Source organism: Peromyscus eremicus, chromosome 13 (assembly GCF_949786415.1).
Source record: "Peromyscus eremicus chromosome 13, PerEre_H2_v1, whole genome shotgun sequence".
Classification (NCBI taxonomy): domain Eukaryota; kingdom Metazoa; phylum Chordata; class Mammalia; order Rodentia; family Cricetidae; genus Peromyscus; species Peromyscus eremicus.
Genome location: NC_081429.1, coordinates 7,744,915 through 7,763,908, shown reverse-complemented (window position 1 = coordinate 7,763,908; position 18,994 = coordinate 7,744,915). Strand labels below are relative to the sequence as shown.

Sequence of the window (18,994 nt, the reverse complement as noted above, 5' to 3'; positions counted from 1 at the left end):
TCTCTTCAGCCTGAAAGCTCGGTGGGCTTCTCCCTCAGCTGCTGTCCCTTTTGGAAGATGGATGTGGTCTGAAGAGCACTGTCTGCCAGCCAGTGCTGGTCAGGCTAAACGTGTTTGGGAACCTGGTGCTCTAAGGCCGAACCCCACGGTGGAGACCATGGCTCTGGCGCCTGTTCCGAAGGAAAACCCGACTCTCTGGAAAGAGCAGCTCAGTGAGTCAGCCCGAGCTGGAGGCAGCTCACTCTCCGGGGACTGTTGGTTTCCACGCTTCATGCTTGGCCTCCGCAGTAACTCCAGAACTCGGGAGCTCTGCCAGATCAAGAACTTTCCTAAGCTTTCCAGCAGAGAGCATGCTCGGAAACCTACCAGCCCGTGAAGGTGGAGTAATCAACATCAGATAAGACCCAGCCATGGGTCCAAAGACCCTACCACCACACTGCAGGGAACACACGCTTGGCTGGCTCCCAAGGTCAAACTCCAGGACACAGCCACCCTAGGTTCCATCTGCGCAGGCATGTGGAGCTGTAGAGACAGGGGTGACTGTTTCACTTCCATGTCCAGCGAGAGCTGCTTTGGCTTGGTTCCCCCAGTCTCCTACAGATAGGAACTCATATTATGGCCACATTTGCGGGTGCTGCTCACAGCACTTTCCAGTGTGGCTTCTGGGACCTGTTCCTCTTTCAAGCCGTGTGGATTCTGCCTGCATGGAAATCCCAAATGGGACCACCAAGGCTCCGGTGCAGGGGCTACTGCCGTGGTCCTGAGTGAGACCATTGTGGTTGCATCATACTTTGGGGCCCTGTGGACCCTTATGACTTAAAGTAATGTATGTATCAGTTTTTAAAGTTGTAACAAAGACCTGGCACGTCAGAGAAAGTCTGTGGTCTGCTCTTGAGTGCTGGTCACTTATGTCTGTGTTCTCTGGATCCAAAATATTCTATCCCATCCCACTTGTTCGTTTGAGGAACATGGGACCCCGCCTGCGGGGGCCAGTGACAGTGTGCTGTCACGTTGGTTCCAGCTGCTAACCACGGGGGCCGTTTCTCCTCTAGCTAACGAGGAGTACTACCAGCTGCTGATGTCCAGTGAGAGCCAGCCCTGCAGTTGTGATGTGCCCTCCTACACCATGGAGCAGGTCGAGGGCGTTACCTCGGAGTACATCGTGAAGAATGCTGTGAGTGTTTTGACAGGGCACGAGTTCTCCCTTGGGTGAGCCAGCTGGTCCACTGTCAGGAAGCAGGTCCACTCCTCTCGATAAAATAAAATCACAGAATTGGTGATTCTAAGGTGAAGTCATGTTCTAGACTTCTGCTCTCTCCTGGGAGATTGTCTTCATCTCTGGCTGACTCTGACTCATAGCTCCCAGTACCAGAGAAGCCCAGCCACGCATGAGGCTCCAGCTTTCTGTGCCTTGAGGATACAGAGACAGGCTCAGAGACCATCCCCTTGTCCAGGCTTAGTGGTAAATAAGGTCTGGGTTCAAAGCCCACATTTCTAAATATGTAAAGGCCTGGGGGAGGAGAGGCCATACTCCTGAATTCTCAGTGAGAGCAGACAGTAATTCTTGTGAGGACTAGTGGTGACACTTGCCTCGGCCTAGCTTCTTGAGCCTTCCTGCCTCTTTCTGCTGATCAAATCCCTTCAAGGGGCTGGCCTGTGATCAGAGGGGCAGGCAGCTCTGTAGGCCACCCCCAGAACCTGAAAGAGGCTAGCTGGCAAAGGTCACTCGCCATGCCAGGGGAGCTAGCACAGCAGCTGGGGAAGGCGGGCCTAATGTGCCGTTCCTGATGGTGTTATGTTGGATGTCTGCACTGGAACAGGAAAGTCAACTTGGCCAGGCTTGAGGAGGCCCAGACACCCCCTGCCCCCGGTCCTCATGTTGGGGTGCTCCCACTAGCCTTATAGCTGGTCAGTCTCTACTGACAATAATCACCTGATCATGTCCTCCATTTCCAGGATATGTTTGCTGCGGCTGTGTCCCTGGTGTCTGGGAAGATCCTGTACATCTCTAACCAAGTTGCCTCCATTTTTCACTGTAAGAAGGATGCCTTCAGTGACGCCAAGTTTGTGGAGTTCCTGGCTCCTCATGATGTCAGTGTGTTCCACAGCTACACCACCCCTTACAAACTTCCGCCCTGGAGTGTGTGCAGTGGATTAGGTGAGGTCCTGGCTGCAGTGCCTTGTCTCCTCTGAGGAGGAGTATGGAGAAGGCTGGTGGCATGGCGAGAGGTTGGGAGCTGGCCCCCATCTCAGCCATGTCAAAATAGCTGGCGGAGCCCTCCTGATGGGCGGCCGTTCACTGACTGTCTAGGGTAAGACAGTCGTTTGTCTCCAGAATAAATAGCCAACTCGTGGTAAACTCCAGAGAGATTTCAAAATTAGGCATTTTTAAAATGAAGTTATGCTGAGTAGGGATCCTGACATAACTGTAGTGTGGGGACATGGGGTGCATCCTGCAAGGCCGAGGAATGTTCAGTGGAGTGCCAGCTTCCTGCAGGCAGTTAATCCCCTTGTGGCCTCAGCTGCCATAATGGACAGGTGTGACATTTGTCAGGGTGACTTCTCGGGGCTCTTCACCTTGGCTGGAGGCAGGTCCAGAAGTGTAGGTTATAAGCTCTGTGAGCTTGCACGGTGCTTTCTCTGTTCACTAGCAAGTGTGTATGCCTCCTGTGTGCTCCACCTGTGTCCAGGCTTCTTGCCCTTGCCCAGCCCTTCTTATCTGGCATCCAGGCCACTCTATGCCTTCTCTCCCTGGAGCCAGGCATTCTCCTTGTGCCCTTCCAGCTCCACTGCCCCCCTCCCCATCAGTCAGCTGCAGTTTGAGTGTGATTTGTCCCCTCCAAAACTTGCACTGGATTTTGCTGATGTCACAGTACTGAGGTGGGACCTTGAGGTGATGAGGTCATGAAGAGGGACTAATGCCTTTCTCCTGGGTCAGAGTTCCCTGTCAGGACTCAACTGGCACCTAGGCGTGGGTCACTCTAAAGCAAGGCTGTCCCTTGTGCATGTGTCCCCACACTGTTTTCTCCATGACTGGAAGCAGTGTGTGGCCCTCCCCAGAAGCTCATCCGATCCTTACACTGTGCTGTCGGACTTTGCGGCCTCTAGAACCGTGAGCTTCCTCCTAAGTCATCTGGGACAGATTGTCATAGCAACAGAAAACAGACTGAAACAGTCCGGGTGCCAAGAGCTGGGTGCTGCTGCAGAGGTACCTGAAAAAGCACTGACAGATTTGGAACTTGGGAGTGGGGAGCAGCTGAAGGATTTCAGGGTGAAAACCAGAAAAGGCCTGAGTGTTGAGAGCAGTTCTGGTGTGGGGGCGGGGAAGACAGGACTACCGGGGGAAGCTCTGATTTGCATAGTGGCTGTGACCGGCCTGCTGATGGAAGTGTCCGGAGTTACCGCAGTCTGGCCGCGTACAGAGTGGAAAGGAATGCAGACTGCAGTCAAGCAGATTGCAAAGGTTCCCGTAGGTAGGAGGTGAACAGGAGAAGACCTCCTCACCACAGGAAAAGCCCTGAAGGCACGCACATCAGAGATCTCCAAGGATGCCTCTGCTGCCTGCATCCACACCTGGCTCTCTCCAGCTCTGGCTGTGGCCCCACCTCTGCTCCAGGGGCTGCAAGCCTAGGCCTTGGCAGTGTCCTCTCTGCAGACAGGAAGATGATGGCTTCCTTGGCCACAGGGCAGAGATGATGCAGAGAGTATCACCAAGGCTGTGCCAGGCAGCACTGGCAGGGGCTGCCAGCCTGGGAAGCCAGAGCAGCAGAGCTACCAGAGGCAAGCCACACATCCCAGGAAAGCCATAGGCAACCCTAACAGCCCAAGCTGGACTGAGCCCAGCAAACCATGGGGCAGGGCTGCTTGGTTCTTTGGGAACCCAGTCTTACCCACTCGTACCCAGTGTGCAGGAGGTGGTCCCTGGGGAAACATGATGGACCCTACAGCTTTAGGACAAGGTCTGTGGACCCTGATTTCAGACTTGCCTGAGTTCTATCACCCCTCCTCCTGGCCGGCCTTCCTCTGGAACAGCATGCCCATCCAACACCCTCTTCCCTTAAAGCAGATGGTTAGTCTGAGCTCACAGTTGGACTTGGGACTTTCAGGTTGGCACTAGAGACTATGGGATGGAAATGATTATAGTTTGCATTGTGAGAAGAGCATGAGCTGTGGCAAGCCAGATGAACCACCTGTGGCCTAGACATGGGCTGCCCCTCTCAAACTCATGCTGAACTGTAGGGTCACTTGTGAAACGCTGAATGTCTGGTCTTTAAGGGGTGACTGAGTCACTCGGAGGAATTGGAAGGTATGCTTTAGTTCACTTGGGACTGGATTACCGTGACCATTGGGTACCACCACACTGGCAGCCCCTCTCTCCTGCCCTTGTGGCTGAACTTTGCAAAGCTTTGTTCTGTTCTGCCAACTTACTGTGAAGACTCTGACCCTGGGAGGGTGGAGGGGCTGCCATACTTCCAGGATCACAGCACTGCCACTGGCAGTGGGGGTTGAGGGGGAGCTAGCCTCCACTATCATAGACAAGGCTAGCCAGCAAAAGAGTTCCTTGGTGTCTGTCCATACATGGCTGGGACGATCACAGCCCCTTATGGGCTTTTAATGTCCAGAGCTGAAGCTGAACTAAAGACTGTAGCTTCTGAGGAGCCTGAGGAGCAAGGACAGAACTCAGATTGCTGTGGCCTTGTGACCAGGAGCTACCTGCTGTCTTTGTCTGGGGCTGGCCGGTCACTGATCTCTGCTTACACAACGGCCTCTCGAGCCTTGTCGTCCCGTCACCACAGGAATCTGGCCAGCGTGAGGAGTTCCCCTCCTCCCCATCCCCGTTCTGTCAGCATCAGAGCTGGACGCTGCCACTGTGTCCTCCACCGTGACAAATGTCCCCCCGCAGCAGGCAGCCCGGGGTAGACACACCATTTGTTTGAGGGTGTCCTCTGAAGGAGGTTGTCTACTTTCTCCTAGATCCAGAGACGGGGCTGACTGTTAAACATTCGCAGTGTGAGTTATTGGGGCATGGTTCAGGACTGTGGAAAGGAAATGGCTTGGCGTGTGGATGGATAGCCAAAGTATGGTCTAAATAGAAAGAGAGTCTGGCCACCTCACAGGGGGCTTTGCAGGCTGCTAATTCTGTATCATTTTCTGTAACTGGTCATTTCCTGTGTTTCTTCATTTCTTTTGAATGAAAGAAATGCTGTATGTAAGCTAAAGTCTAAGGTCTTTGTAACCTTCAAACTGTTATAGAGACACCTGCTTCCCTTCCCTGACGTGAGGTCCAGCGAACTCACGTTTCCCAAGACATTGTAAATATAAAAGTAAGTTGATATTTTACCAAGTGTTGATATTTTCAAATGCCTGTGTCCCTTCTACTAGAAACAAGTATTTCAGAAATGGTGGTGTAAATGTTTAGGGATTTATCCATAAGTACACGCAGCAGTGTGCCTTCGGCAGCTGAACTGCCAGTGTATCAGTAACACCACTGTGCACCATTCAGGAATTTAAACACATTTGTTAGCTCTTGCCAGTAATCCTAGCATTAGAGAGGCAGAGGGTGATGGATTGTCTCAAGTTCCAGGCCCACCAGGGCTACTTAGCAAAACCCTGTTTCAAAACGAAAAAACAAAACTCCTAAAGCCGTGGCTGTAAACTTGTAGGACAGTGTGATTTGGTGCACAGCACACCTTGGAATTGAACTGAATCTAAAATCTCTATGAAGGACTCACTTTGTACTTGGCCCAGCTCACAATGTACACCTCCATTTGACTCTGTGTTTGTTGACTTGGGTGAATGACTCTGGGTTTTTTCTTGTAGATTCTTTCACTCAAGAGTGCATGGAGGAGAAGTCTTTCTTCTGCCGTGTCAGGTAAGTCCAGTCTTCCTAACTCAGAAAACAATATGGACAGTCCACCACCAGTACTTGTGGGAGCCTTGGGGGTATATGTATTGTACACACACACACACACACACACACACACACACACACACTCTGAGAGTGAGACCAGACACAGCGTCTGCAGAGCCTGGGTGAAACTCACTTGAATGAGTTACATGATACCTGTGCACAGGGAGTGCAAAGTGGGTAAATCAACCTGCTCTTCCCCCCAAAAAACCCGAGTTCCCCACACTGGCCCTCTGCTGCTGAGGAAGACATTCTCTAGGGCCGTGGGCCAGGCATTGCACTAGCCCTGAATGTGCACCTGCATTTCTTTGATTAGAGTCACAGTGTTCCTTGCAGGCTCTTGGTGACCACCTGAGCATCCAGGACAGTGTCAGCCATGACCCCAAGGAGAGCTGGGCCCAGTATGCCTCTAAGGAAGCAACTTCCATTTTCTAGTTGCTTTGTCCTATTCTAACTGCAATTGCTCAAGAGAAAGGATGGGAGGCCTCCTACTGCCCATTGTGTGGACTCTGACCATTAACCCTTTAGTGTGGGTCTAATGGAGAAGGCTAAGGGTGAGCACTGGCCAGCTTCTCCAGTGGGTACAGCTGTGTGCTGCCTCCGGCATGGCCTAGGTTCCCACTAGAGACTTTGCTGTGGTGGCCTGGCTCAACATCCTTGGCATCTGGTACATACATGGAAGAATTGCTTAGCCCTAACAAACAGCCAGGGGTGGGGCTACCAGCAGGCCAAGGCTTTTCTTTGTCATGGCTCAGAGCCTTGACCCTCACCCCTCTCCACACCTCTCTCTACAGTGTTGGGAAACACCACGAGAATGAGATTCGCTACCAGCCCTTCCGCATGACACCCTACCTGGTCAAGGTGCAAGAGCAGCAGGGTACCGAGAGCCAACTCTGCTGCCTGCTGCTGGCAGAGAGGGTACACTCAGGCTATGAAGGTACAGCCATGCCTGACCAGGGAGCACCCGTGTTAGCCCATCCTTCTTGCCTGTAGTCCACACACGATGTCTGAAAAGTACCTAGCTGCTCATCCGCCTTGGCGTCTCCCTAACTTTGTCCGTCTCCATCTTCCCTAAATTCAGCACAATTCTCTTTGTTATCTGGCTCTCCCCACAGCCACCAAGGCAGTTGTGTCCATATCCATGGCCCTTCTCCCCTCCCCTAGCTCTGCTGCCTTTGATCTATAAAGTGTCGCCAGCTCTGACAGATCTGAGGCCCCATATCCCTCCCATCTTTGTCCCTCATCCTGGCCTCTGCTTCATGACATCTCAGTACCCCCAGAACCCCACTTACTCCTTCAGCCTCCAGTGCTGGGCCATCTTCCTTCCTGCCTTGGCCCATCCTGACTTCTGTCTGGACTGCCTTCCCTCTGCCTGGCTCTCCCTGGCCCTCAGCCTGTGGCCATCCAGCTGTCCTAATGCTGTCCCACCATTAAGGTCTTCTTAGGCCACCCTGCCTCCTGACAATCATGGAGCCCAAGGGAAGCTGTACCATCCCGATTGCCTTCTTGGGATCCCTCTTAAGCAACTGTTTTCTGATACCATGGTCCTTGTGCCTACTCCAGATGCCTAGCCCGTAGCTGTTTGTTTTCTGTGTATCAACTCAGGAGTCACAGGACTTCAGATCCCCTGAGGGGTAGCCCCACCCTACCCCAGGAACATTTAGACTGCTTTCCCTGGAACTGCAATCTTTTGATTAGCCATGAGGTTTTTGTTTTGTTTTTACAAAGCACTTCCTAAAAGTGATAGTGTGTTCTAACATGAGTTTTCTCTAGCACAGTGGTGTATCTCTGCATCCAGAACATTCTCTTCCAAATATTCATTAGGAATGTAGACAGGAGGAACAAGTTGTAACTCCAAATTATGAGTGTCCTTCAAGAACCAAAGATTTTTAGAATTTGATGGTTGAGGAAAACACTGGATATATGACTTCCTGTGTGGAATGTACTGTCTTTGGCCACCCTGGAAACTGTCAAGTTCTTCAGGGCAATGGCAATCTGTAAGTCCAAACTTATAACTTGTAACTCATTTTTCTAAAGGTCATTGTAGTTTCATCCTATGAACCATGAAGGTGGTCCTCTGTCCTGGGTCCACATGTCTCAGGTAGCATGGCAGCTCCCATTGGCCACCCCAGAGAGGTTAGGAGGCTGTTAGTGGCCCGCTGGTTGGGGCCCGCCCTAATTTCAGCATGGTGGCTCAGTTGTTGAATCTGCCTTCTCATTTTCTCACTGGCTGCCCCTTACTCTCAGTCCTTGTGGTTTCCCTGGTCAAAACGGAACTGTGTGTTTCTTACAAGTGGGAATTCTGTTCTTTCAGCCCCTAGGATTCCTCCTGAGAAGAGAATCTTTACAACAACGCATACACCAAACTGCTTGTTCCAGGATGTGGATGAAAGGTGAGTTGTGTCCCGCTGTTCACACCTGCCTCCCACTGTCACTTGTCTGGAGTCAGGGGCCGTCGTCATGGCATCAATGCTGGGACACATGCTCAGTGTCTCCTCGTTGTCTCAGAAATTACCAGAGAGATAAAAATGAACTTTTTGGCTTTTTTGCTGTTGTTCTTTTGTTTTGTTTTTTTTGTGTGCGGGTTTTTGTCTGTTTGTTTTTCAAGATGAGGTTTCTCTCTGTAACCTCCCTGGTTGTCCTAGAACTCACTCTGTAGAGCAGGCTGGCCTCAAACTCAGAGATCCTGCCTCCCGAGTGCTGGAATTAAAAGTGTACAGCTGAACTTTTTTCTTTTGACATCGTTGCTGAAGACAAGGTTTCATGTCATTTTTGTCTACACAGTAATCAACAAAAATGTGTGGCCGCACCGTTCTGCGACCCAGTGATGTTTCAGTGAGACCACAGACACTGTTGTGATTCTGTTACCTAGTGACAAGGCTGTCGTAATGCCATCCTGTGGCAGTTAGAGTGGCCACAGCTGTGCACGGTATAGCACCGTGCTTCTGGCTTGTGTATTTACGCCTTGTCACTTTAGCAGGTGTTCCCCTGTGGTGCCCTGTAGCAGCCTACACTTCTGTGTGCCCTGGGTTTCTTGATTGCATCAACAGTCACACCTGGTGACCAACCTGTGCTGTGCAGGTTCGGCTTCGTTTGCCTGACACTGCCTATGATGACAGAATTGCCTAATGATGCGTTTTTTCAGACTCTGTCCCACTGTTACAGGACACATGACTATACAGGCAATGAAATTACACTCAGAGTTCATAAGATGCAGCTGTGGTGGCACACATTGATCTCAGCACTTAGGAGGCTGAGGCACGAATAATCGGGAGTTCAAGATCCTACTTCAAAAACATGAAAGCAAGAAAACCACCACCACAGTTTATAAGAAATGAACATTATAAATGGGCTTTCTGGAGAACTGGAGATGATTTCAGTTGTGCCTGCCTTGATCACCCTGTTTAAACTCTGTCTAGTGGGTGATGGTACCGTCAGGAATGGGGTGCCAAGGGCTAATGACGGGGAGATGCCATTGGCAGGACCGCAGCAGGAACCTGTCTTCCAGGGTCCCTCCACCCTTTTCTCAGCTCCTCGGGCTTGTCTCTCTGAACCTGCAGTGGAGGGTACTATAGCTGGTGTGCGCAGGCCTGGTGGACTCAAAAGTACTTGGTTCTGAGCAGGTTGTGGTCCGCTGTGCCTTCTCCCAGCTCTTTGGCAGATGCAGAGATGGGAATAACTGGCTGTCAGGAGTTGTTTGGAGAAACATGTCCTCGAAAAAACCACAGGAAGTGGACGGAGAGGCAGATCGAGTCACCCCCTAGATTCTGGAGGATTGGGTCCTCCTCCTTTGTCTCCCTGGCCAGGGTCCCAGGCCCCCTTTTCAGAGTCATGCTGCACTGCCTGCAGGGAGGTTCTGCTCTGTAGGCAGCCAAAGACCTGCCACCCCTGGCCTAGGTTGCTGGGTATGTCGCGCAGATCACCTGTGGCCCAGGCACCAGAGGGACAGTATCAGATGCAGAATCCTGGGCTGAGTGCACAAAGCCACCTAAGAGGCTACCGTTACTGCATAGGTCTAAGGACTCTGTGCAAACCACCACATGTTTTGCCCCAGCCGTGAGGCAAGTAGACAGGCTAGTGCCTGAGGGAGGCAGTCTGCAGAGTACTGCCTCGTGAGTGGAACCTATGCCCGGGGCCCCTTCATGGAACCCTGCGGTCAGGGGCAGGCATAGGGCCCTTCCTTCTTAGCTTTGTTCCTCCTTTCCTCTCTTTCTTCTCCTCCTCCTCCCCGGCTCCTCATCCTCTTCCTCTTTCCCCGCTCCTCCTCCCCTCCCCCAGTTGCTTCAGCCAGGCTTGTATTGGGAGGGCGCCAAGGACATTCTGTACACTCCGTCTGAAAGGAAACAGGAGGCTGAGAGTGTGCCTCAGACACTGAGGATGAAGTCAGAGTCACTCCATAGCCCAAGAAGGTTCTAGTCTAAGGTTTTGTGCAGAAGGGCCTTCCGCTGGAGCAGAGGGGAGTTTGAGGAATGCGGAGATGCTTGAGGAAAGGTGAGGCTGCCGCCGAGCTAGATGCAAAGAGAGGCATAGAGGGCCGCTTCGGTTGCACCCCTACAGTGACCAGGGACCAGCCCAAACCACCAAGGGACCTCCACTTTACAGAGGCACAGGCCGGCACTGAGCAAGGGTCCCAGCCAGTCATGGGGACTCCCAGGGGAGCCACAGGAAATGACCTGACCTAGGGGTCAAAGTGACAGAAGGAGGACCTTCTGACTTAGAAAGGACAGCTTCCAGACAGCTAATGTTCAGCCAAGACTCACAGCAAGCCGATCAGTATTAGAAAGGTAATAGAAAAGGAAAAATCAACATGCCGCCATGATGTATTCTTTCGGGAGGTCTAACACCATGCTCTCGCTGGCAGCCTCTTTACTGTCAGACCCACAGGGATGCTGGAGACCTCAGCAGCTGCAGGGCTGAAAGACTCGCTGCCTCTGCTGGGTTTCCATTGGGGGAATTTGGAGCCATGTCTGTCTCTGAATGAGGAGGTTCCCTAAGATGGCCGTCCCTCAGAGTCTGCTGTCTCTGCCCGACATCTGTATTCCATATGCTGATTGCCGTGTCCTCTTGCCTTGCAGGGCAGTCCCCCTCCTGGGCTATCTACCTCAGGACCTGATCGAGACACCTCTGCTCGTGCAGCTCCACCCCAGCGACCGGCCCTTGATGCTCGCCATCCACAAGAAGAGTAGGTCATCTGCTTTCAGCCCTGAGGCTGTGTGCTATGGTGTTGGCCAGGGTCAGAACCACTGGGGATGCTGAGCCCTGGTGTCATCAGCCCTAGGTGGGCTAGGGAGAAGACAACCCATAAAGGGTCCTTGGCAGCTCATTTATAGTATTGGTGTCCATGAATATGGGGAGACCAGCAGAGCTGTGGGGCAGGAAGGTTCTGACCATCCTCGGGAGTAGACTGCACAGGATCTCTCCAAACTAATCCTCTCAGTGGGTAACACGGAGAGATTCATGTCCTAAAATAGGTGGTTTCCTCTGTTGGAAACCACCCCAGGTGTGATTTGAAGCAGACACGGGAGTTGAAAGCAGTGGCTTTGAGGAGGTGACCTTGGCCAGCCTTGCGTGTCTGTTTTCTACCTCCCACACCAGCCCTGAGACCTGTTTCTTACCCCCTAGTCCTGCAGGCCGGCGGACAGCCTTTCGACTATTCTCCCATCCGATTCCGCACCCGCAATGGGGAGTACATCACACTGGACACCAGCTGGTCCAGCTTCATCAACCCCTGGAGCCGGAAGATATCCTTCATCATTGGGAGGCACAAAGTCAGGGTGTGAGTGCTCCCAGGGTTCCACTCTGGGTTTTGGGGGATCCTGGCCTTTTCTCACTTCCCACCAGCAGAGGGCAAAGATGGGGTCCTCTCCCTGTTGGAAGCCGCTGGCCATGCACATAGGCAAGGGGTGACCTGCCCAGGTGGGAGGAACTCATCCAGGCACAGCTGTGTGGCAGCTGGGGGTCTGTGGGGTGGAGATAGAGATTCCAGCCCGAGTGGCAGTGTGGGTGCCAAGACAGGCTAGACAGGCCCTTCTGATGAGACAAATTAAATTCACACAGGGGCCCTTTGAATGAGGACGTGTTTGCAGCCTCTCCATGCCCTGAGGAGAAGACTCCGCACCCCAGCGTTCAGGAGCTCACAGAGCAAATCCACCGGCTGCTGATGCAGGTGGGTGCCACCCTAGGTGTGTTCTGTTCTGCCTGCCCCCATATGTCTGCCCAGGTGGGCCAAGTTTGGATAGTGTGGTTGGCCTGAGAGCTACCAAGTAAGTACCCTCAAGTTTTCCTAGCCTCAGACTCTTCCATGTGTGAGCCATGCCCTTGAATGAGCAATTGAAGGCTGTCCATACCCCACAGCTTGTCATACAGTTCCAATGTGATTTCCATTGGTGTAAGGCTCACTCGCTCCCAAAATACTATCACCAGCACCGGGACTTAGTGACATCACCCTCCAGCAAAGTCAGTTTAACTACAGGAAGTCCCACAACTGAGTCTATGTCCCCTTCTTGGTTATTATAGAGTACAAAGTGTAACTGTAGTTGAATCAGTTTTATATTTTTAAAACTTTGATAGGCTTCGAAAGACCTCAGCTGTGCAATAATCAGCTAGTTGAACACATTCCTTTTAAGGGGGTCTCCTTGGTGGCTGCATGCCTATAGATGAAGGCCAGACAATCCAGGATTAAGCCCCCCTCCATTTATCTTCTCTATGTGACCTTGGCCAAGCTGAGACCAGTGTGGCCTGTGGTGACCTCTTCTGTACCTTTCCACCGTGTCCACAGCAATCTGTTTGCTCTTCCCGCAGCCTGTCCCCCATAGCGGCTCCAGTGGCTATGGGAGTCTGGGCAGTAATGGGTCCCACGAACACCTGATGAGTCAGACATCCTCCAGCGACAGCAATGGTCATGAGGAGTCCCACCGGAAGAGATCCGTACGTCCCTCTCTGTTCTTCCCCCAAGAATGCAAGCTCAGCAATGCATGTCCTAAGAGAAAAAGCATGATGGGAAATAGCCAGGCAGCGGCTGAAGCTGGTGGCTCAGTCGTCTTCTCCTCTGGCTCGATTCTCCTGAGATTCACTTCATATTTCAAGTTGAAGCAGCTACCCTGTAGTTGAACATGTAAAGGAAAATGACTTCCGTGGGCAGAGCAGGGGAAATCACAGCTTAGCTGGAGGGTGGTGAAGAAGCATCAGCATTTCCTCTGCTCTGCGCCACCCTTGGGGGTCGATCATGAGAGCTGGCGCCAGCTCCATCTGGCTCCTTCAGGATTTCCGAATCTGGGTTGGAGTGTAGTGAGTACCCTCTATGGTGATCACGTGTCCAGCGTGTGCATGGCCTCTGGTTCTACCCCAGAAACACAGAGGTTCCCTGAGTTATTGTCTATTCTACTCGACTGATGTTGGTTGTTCCTCACTATGGGGGACGGAGAGAAGAGGGTCTCCTAGAATGAATAACGTGTTCCTTACTGTTTTTCTTCAAGGGAATTTTTAAGAATGGTGGCAAGATTCAGACCAAAAGTCACTTTTCTCATGAGTCTGGAGAACAAAAGGAACCATCTGTTGCAGGTAAAAAGATGTCCTCTGGCTCCTCCTTCCCTCTCAGGAGTTCTTTCTCACTTTTCCTTAATAAATCTACATTTATTCTGCTTTTTAGAAAGAAAACAAAAGAAACCCCACGTTCCTTTGCTTGTGTCTTAGAATGGCAGAGGAAAGGGCCCGGGGTGCTGGCTTATTGCTCTGTGTGAGGGCTGGAAGGTCACCTCCTGAGTGTGCTTTACCCCATCCTTGCTCAGCAAAGAAATAAGGGCTGCTCCACTGTGTTTGGCCAACAAGTGCAGATCCGACTGTCCAGGACGCCCTTGTTACCCTGTGGACCCCTAGGACGTGGAGTGCGTGTTTCCCGTTCCCCAGGACCTGCCTCCTGAGTGCTCTGGGAGCTGTGGCCACAGCGGATGGGGTGCCTTATTTCTTCACTCTGCAGAGTAGCTGTGTGACCACATGCTCCCATTTCATACACCTAGCACCTGCACGCACATCTGTGCACAGTGCCCAGGTGCTTGCAGCTCTCAAAACAAGACCGTGGACAGTAAGGTGCTGGGTGTTGGGGATACCCCAGTGAGTAAGATATAGCTCATTGCTCAAGATCCCTCAGGATGGCAAGCATGTGGTTCCTATGGTGAGCACAAACAGAATCCACAGCCTGGTGCCTGGGCAGCAATTGCTGTATACTCACTGTCCCTAAGTCATGTTTGAAAGTCGGCCCTGTGGTTCAGTGGTTTGAGTCTTGCTACCTTTCTTCCCTAGATACTAAAGCAGAAAGATACAAAATCCAAGGCAAGCCTGGTTCCATAGTTTAAGGTCAGCCTGCCTGGTGGGTGACTTAGTGAGACCCTATCTCCAAAAACAAAAACAAAAGCCAGATGTGATGGCACACACCTTTAATTCCAGCACTTCGGAAGCAGAAGTAGACAGATCTCTGTGAGTTCAAGGCCAGTATGGTCTACATAACAAGTTCCAGGCCAGTCAGGATTGCAAAGTGAAAATCTGTCTCCATATAAATAAGCACATATCTAATGATGGATAGCCACAGAGCTGTTTATGATAGATTACTTGGGCCGCAAATGAAAGACCCTACATTCAGTCTCGCCTGCCCTGCTCAGGAGGATAAGAGACGGGGTCTGATTGGTCACCAAATTCAAGATATTAAGACCATCCTCTTCCACCTAAGCTCTGAGCCCTGAGAGTGGCCCTGGCATGTGCTGTTAAGCCCAGAGAGAAACAAGCTCTGCCTGGGTGACAGATTACTCCAAGGTCTTGCTCGGAAGTCCTGCAACTGTCACTGGGGTCCTATATTGCTACATTATGAATCCTTTACCCTGCCTTTGAGCAGAATAGAAGTCTTTATTAATATGGAGTGGTTTCTTTCAGCAGATAAAAGGTATAAAATGGAAAAAAAATTATTTTGTTTTGTTTCAGAAATGCAAAGCAGCCCGCCAGCTCAGGTGAAAGCTGTCACTACCGTAGAAAGGGACAGCTCAGGGGCCAGCTTCCCCAAGGCCGGCTTCCCAGAGGAGCTAACCTACAAGAACCAGCCTCCCTGCTCCTACCAGCAGATCAGCTGTCTGGACAGTGTCATCAGGTACACGGGGCTCTTCTGACCTTCCCTGCCGTTGGCATCATCTCCACCCACACCTTCCCACCCACACGGTGCCTTCCAACCCTCACACAGGTACCTGGAGAGCTGCAATGAAGCTGCCACCCTGAAGAGAAAGTGCGAGTTCCCAGCCAACATCCCGTCCCGGAAGGCCACAGTCAGCCCTGGGCTGCACTCGTCAGGTATGCTTTCCATTCTGGGCTATCTAACCTGTGACTCCTTAAATCTCCTGTATGGAGTCAGAAGTCATCATAAGCCCTCACGTGTCCCCTTCCCCCTCGTGAATGAATTTTTCATACATTGTACATATATCAGCAAGTTTTTAGATGACCAAGTAGCTGGAAAGTCAACACCCTTCTTATAGGTGAAAGTGATGTCTAGACGTAGAGCACTAAGCTTTGAGAACAGGGTCCTGGAAAGTCCGTGGGTGGCCAGGGGACAGCTCTGAGCTCCATTCCCCCTTATGGAGGTGGAGCCTCTGCAGTTCTGGGTAAGCACCTGCCTTGACTGTCAAGAGGATCCCTGCCTGTGAACACTAGCGTGCCCCATGGCCATTTGAAAGCTCGGGCTACTGTGAGTGATGACCAGAGTCAGAAAGGAATCCCACTGGATGTAGTGGCACATGCTTGCAGTCTCAGGACTCGGTAGACTGAGGAGGATGCTGAGTTGGAGGCCAGTCTGGGCGATAAAAGAAGACTTTGTCTCAAAAAATACAAAAAGAAAGAGAAGCAGGGCCGGCAAGATGGCTCAGTCCATCAAGACGGTTGCTGTGCCAGCCTGAGTTCAGTCCCCAGAACCCGTGTAGAGGGGAAGGGAGAGAAGAGCTGACTCTGTGAAGCTGTCCTCCTGGCCTCCAGGTGGACTGTGGCACGTGAGTCCACACACAGTAATAATAATAATAATAATAATAATAATAAATTTTAAAGAATAAATAGGGTGTCCCATTTATTAAATGAAGCACAAGAGAGCGGAAGGTCATGTGTAGAATAGAGTGACCGTCCCAGATTACCCCACCTCCTGTTTATTGGAAAAGCCGTTGCCACACAGCAGAGGACCTTGGCTCAGCATGACCACAGGCATCTAGATGCTTCCCTCACGGAGGTCCTGGGCTCTGAGTGTGAGGTTCAAGCTGTGTCACCATTTTCTCTTCACCTTTCTCCTGAGGACAAACCGTATCTGTGGGGTGGGGGTGTAGCCCGCACCGGCCCCATCGGTCCCTTGAACCTCCAGCTCCTTAACTGGACGGTGGCTTTCATCCTGCATATGTTCACTTCTGTTTTTCTCTCATCAAGAGGCAGCCCGGCACTCCAAGGTGACCAGCCACACGGAGGTCAGCGCTCACTTGAGCTCCCTGACGTTGCCAGGCAAGGCGGAGAGTGTGGTGTCCCTCACCAGCCAGTGCAGCTACAGCAGTACCATCGTCCACGTGGGCGACAAGAAACCACAGCCGGAGTTAGGTATGCCAGAGCTCCTTGGGGATTGTTAATCAGCAGCAATCTGAATTTTAAAAAGGAGCTTTGGAGGCTGGGGAGATGGTTTCGTGGGTGAGAGCTGCACAAGCGTGAGAACCTGGTTCACATCCCCAGCACCCACATAAAACGTGGGCCGTGGTCAAAAGCATGCCTGTAACTCCAGAGCAAGAGCTTGCCGGCCACCGGCCTGGCTCCCGGTGCAACGAGCAACCTTGTCTCTCAAAGAAATGAGGTGGAAAGTAATAGAGCAGAACTTCTGACTTGCTTGCACAGACACTGTCTGTCTGTCTGTCTGTCTCTCTCTCTCTCTCTCTTTCTTGCACACACCATAGGCGTATAACACACATACACAGAAAAATTGACTTAAAAAATTAGAATGCTAACTTCCATTTTGAACTTTTATGTTTATTCAAACTTACCAGAAGAGGCCAAGTAAAAGATACTTGGGTACTTAAAATTCAGAGGTGGGATGTGGCCAGCTAGGGCCCAAGTACAAGTCCCTGCTGTGCTCTGGCGCCACCTGGTGGCAGGTGTAGGCCCTAGCGTCTGTCCACAAGGTGCAGGCCCCACTTCCTTAACTAGGTAGGCTTGGGGCCTTTTCTCTGCCCCCAGCAAAAGGTGAGGCTAGCAGCCATTCCTATGTAGGGAAAAGAGCCAGAACACGTTGTAAGAAGACTGACCGGGACTCAGTTCTCTTAATAAAATGAGTCTTTGAGGCTGGGGAGACGGGTCAGTCAGTCATGTGCCTGCTGAGCGGGCATGAGAACCTGAGTTCCTGGTACCCACGTAAAACCCAGGCACAGTGGCCTCCACCTGTAATTCTAGCATTGGGGAGGCAGAGGCAGGGGGATTCCTGGGGCTCACTGGTTAGTCAGTTTAAGTTGGCAAGTTCCAGGTTACATGAGAGACTGAATCTCAAAAAATAAGGTGGAAAACCATCGAGGAAGGCACCCAAAATGGACCTCTCACCTCCTCCTCTGCACATGTACATATGCACACATATATACTTGTGGTGAGTGCGCGTAGACACACACACACACACACACACACACACACACACACACACACACACACGGAGTGAATTACAAGTTTGTTCTTAAAGAAGGAAATAATAAGCCACGCTACCTGTGAGATTCAACCCCATGCTCCATAGGCCACATAGTCATAATGGCCACCATGCAGGGTCCTGAGCCTTGGAAGATGTCTTTGGCCCTGTCCCCTGTATACCAAAGCTGAGGGCAGCTTTGGAATGTCTTCAGGCTCAGAGCGGAAGTCCACAGCTCCCAGTTTTCCTGTTGTTCACAGACCTGATGCCTGAACCAGTGGATCATCAGGTCTCTGCTTGCTGCTTTCTGCCTTGGAAAGCTGAAGTAGGCGTGGGGAATGTGGCCCCCGACTGCGGGCGTCATGAATCACCTGGGTGTGAGGGGTCTGTCCCGTAGGTTGCACTGACAAGCGCATGCTGATCAGAGCCTGCTTCTTCTTGCAGAGACAGTAGAAGATGTAGCCAGCGGGCCTGAGTCCCTGGATGGTGCAGCCGGTGGCCTCAGCCAGGAAAAGGGGCCTCTGCAGAAGCTGGGCCTCACCAAGGAAGTTCTGGCTGCACATACACAGAGAGAGGAGCAGGGCTTCCTGCAGAGGTTCAGGGAGGTGAGCAGGCTCGGAGCACTGCAGGCTCACTGCCAGAACTATCTCCAGGAGAGGTCCCGCGCCCAGGCGAGTGAGCGAGGTGAGTGCCGACCTGACCTGAGCGTGCATTTTTTAAACACTTCCTTCTTTTTAAGACGGGATCGTGCCATCCTGTTCCAACAGGCCTCCCTATGATTACAGGTGTGGGCCTCCTGGCCTGGCTCAACAGTGCTCTGCATCCAGTGCTGGCTTCATGCTGAGCTGTGCCCAGGTCGGAGGTGTTCACGTGGAGTAGCCACTGCCATTTTGCTGGCGGTGCAGCCTGGGAACACTTTTGAGGATGCAGCCTCATGTTCCCAAGGGAACAATACTGTAAACAGTTGCGGAGCCCTAGGCTAGCTTCAGCAAATAGTGGGGTGGGGCTTTTGTCCATACTCTGGGGTAAAAAGTGAAGTTCGACCTGCAAAGAATGAGCAGGCAGCTCTTAGGAACGAAGGGATGACTGTCCCCTTCCAGCAGACTCACCCTCCTGGCCTGGGGCTGCCCTGTGGACAGCCAACCTCAGCCAGAGCTGCTAGCATAGAACTTCACTTCAGTTCAGGGCCATAATCCCTGGGTAGTTATGTTCAGGAATGAAATAAGATCCACTAGTTGCCTGAGGGCTTTCTGTTTCAGGAACCTGGTTCTTGAGTCTAGCTACCTGTCCACAAACTCACAATGGGATCAGGCTCAGTCCACAATCCCCCCCACCCGGCTCCTGTGTGTTCCTGGAGTTATCTCCAGTCCCGCCTGGGCCAGCAGCCACTCAGACTCAAATAAACACACAGACGCTTATAT

General features: G+C 51.9%; 1 protein-coding gene across 1 annotated transcript in view; it reads left to right on the top strand.

Annotated features, from left to right (window-relative positions):
• Nucleotides 1–18,981, top strand: part of Per2 (period circadian regulator 2) — a 32,458-nt gene extending 13,477 nt beyond the window's left edge. Inside the window, exons 5-18 of the mRNA XM_059278506.1 lie at nucleotides 1,053–1,174; nucleotides 1,957–2,158; nucleotides 5,821–5,872; nucleotides 6,703–6,845; nucleotides 8,223–8,301; nucleotides 10,984–11,090; nucleotides 11,531–11,684; nucleotides 11,966–12,074; nucleotides 12,710–12,835; nucleotides 13,384–13,468; nucleotides 14,879–15,041; nucleotides 15,132–15,238; nucleotides 16,349–16,513; nucleotides 18,018–18,981. Coding sequence (XP_059134489.1) covers nucleotides 1,053–1,174; nucleotides 1,957–2,158; nucleotides 5,821–5,872; nucleotides 6,703–6,845; nucleotides 8,223–8,301; nucleotides 10,984–11,090; nucleotides 11,531–11,684; nucleotides 11,966–12,074; nucleotides 12,710–12,835; nucleotides 13,384–13,468; nucleotides 14,879–15,041; nucleotides 15,132–15,238; nucleotides 16,349–16,513; nucleotides 18,018–18,352 — 1,949 coding nt within the window. The 3' untranslated portion in view covers nucleotides 18,353–18,981. The remainder of the gene's footprint in view (nucleotides 1–1,052; nucleotides 1,175–1,956; nucleotides 2,159–5,820; nucleotides 5,873–6,702; nucleotides 6,846–8,222; nucleotides 8,302–10,983; nucleotides 11,091–11,530; nucleotides 11,685–11,965; nucleotides 12,075–12,709; nucleotides 12,836–13,383; nucleotides 13,469–14,878; nucleotides 15,042–15,131; nucleotides 15,239–16,348; nucleotides 16,514–18,017) is intronic.
• Nucleotides 18,982–18,994: the final 13 nt, after the last annotated feature.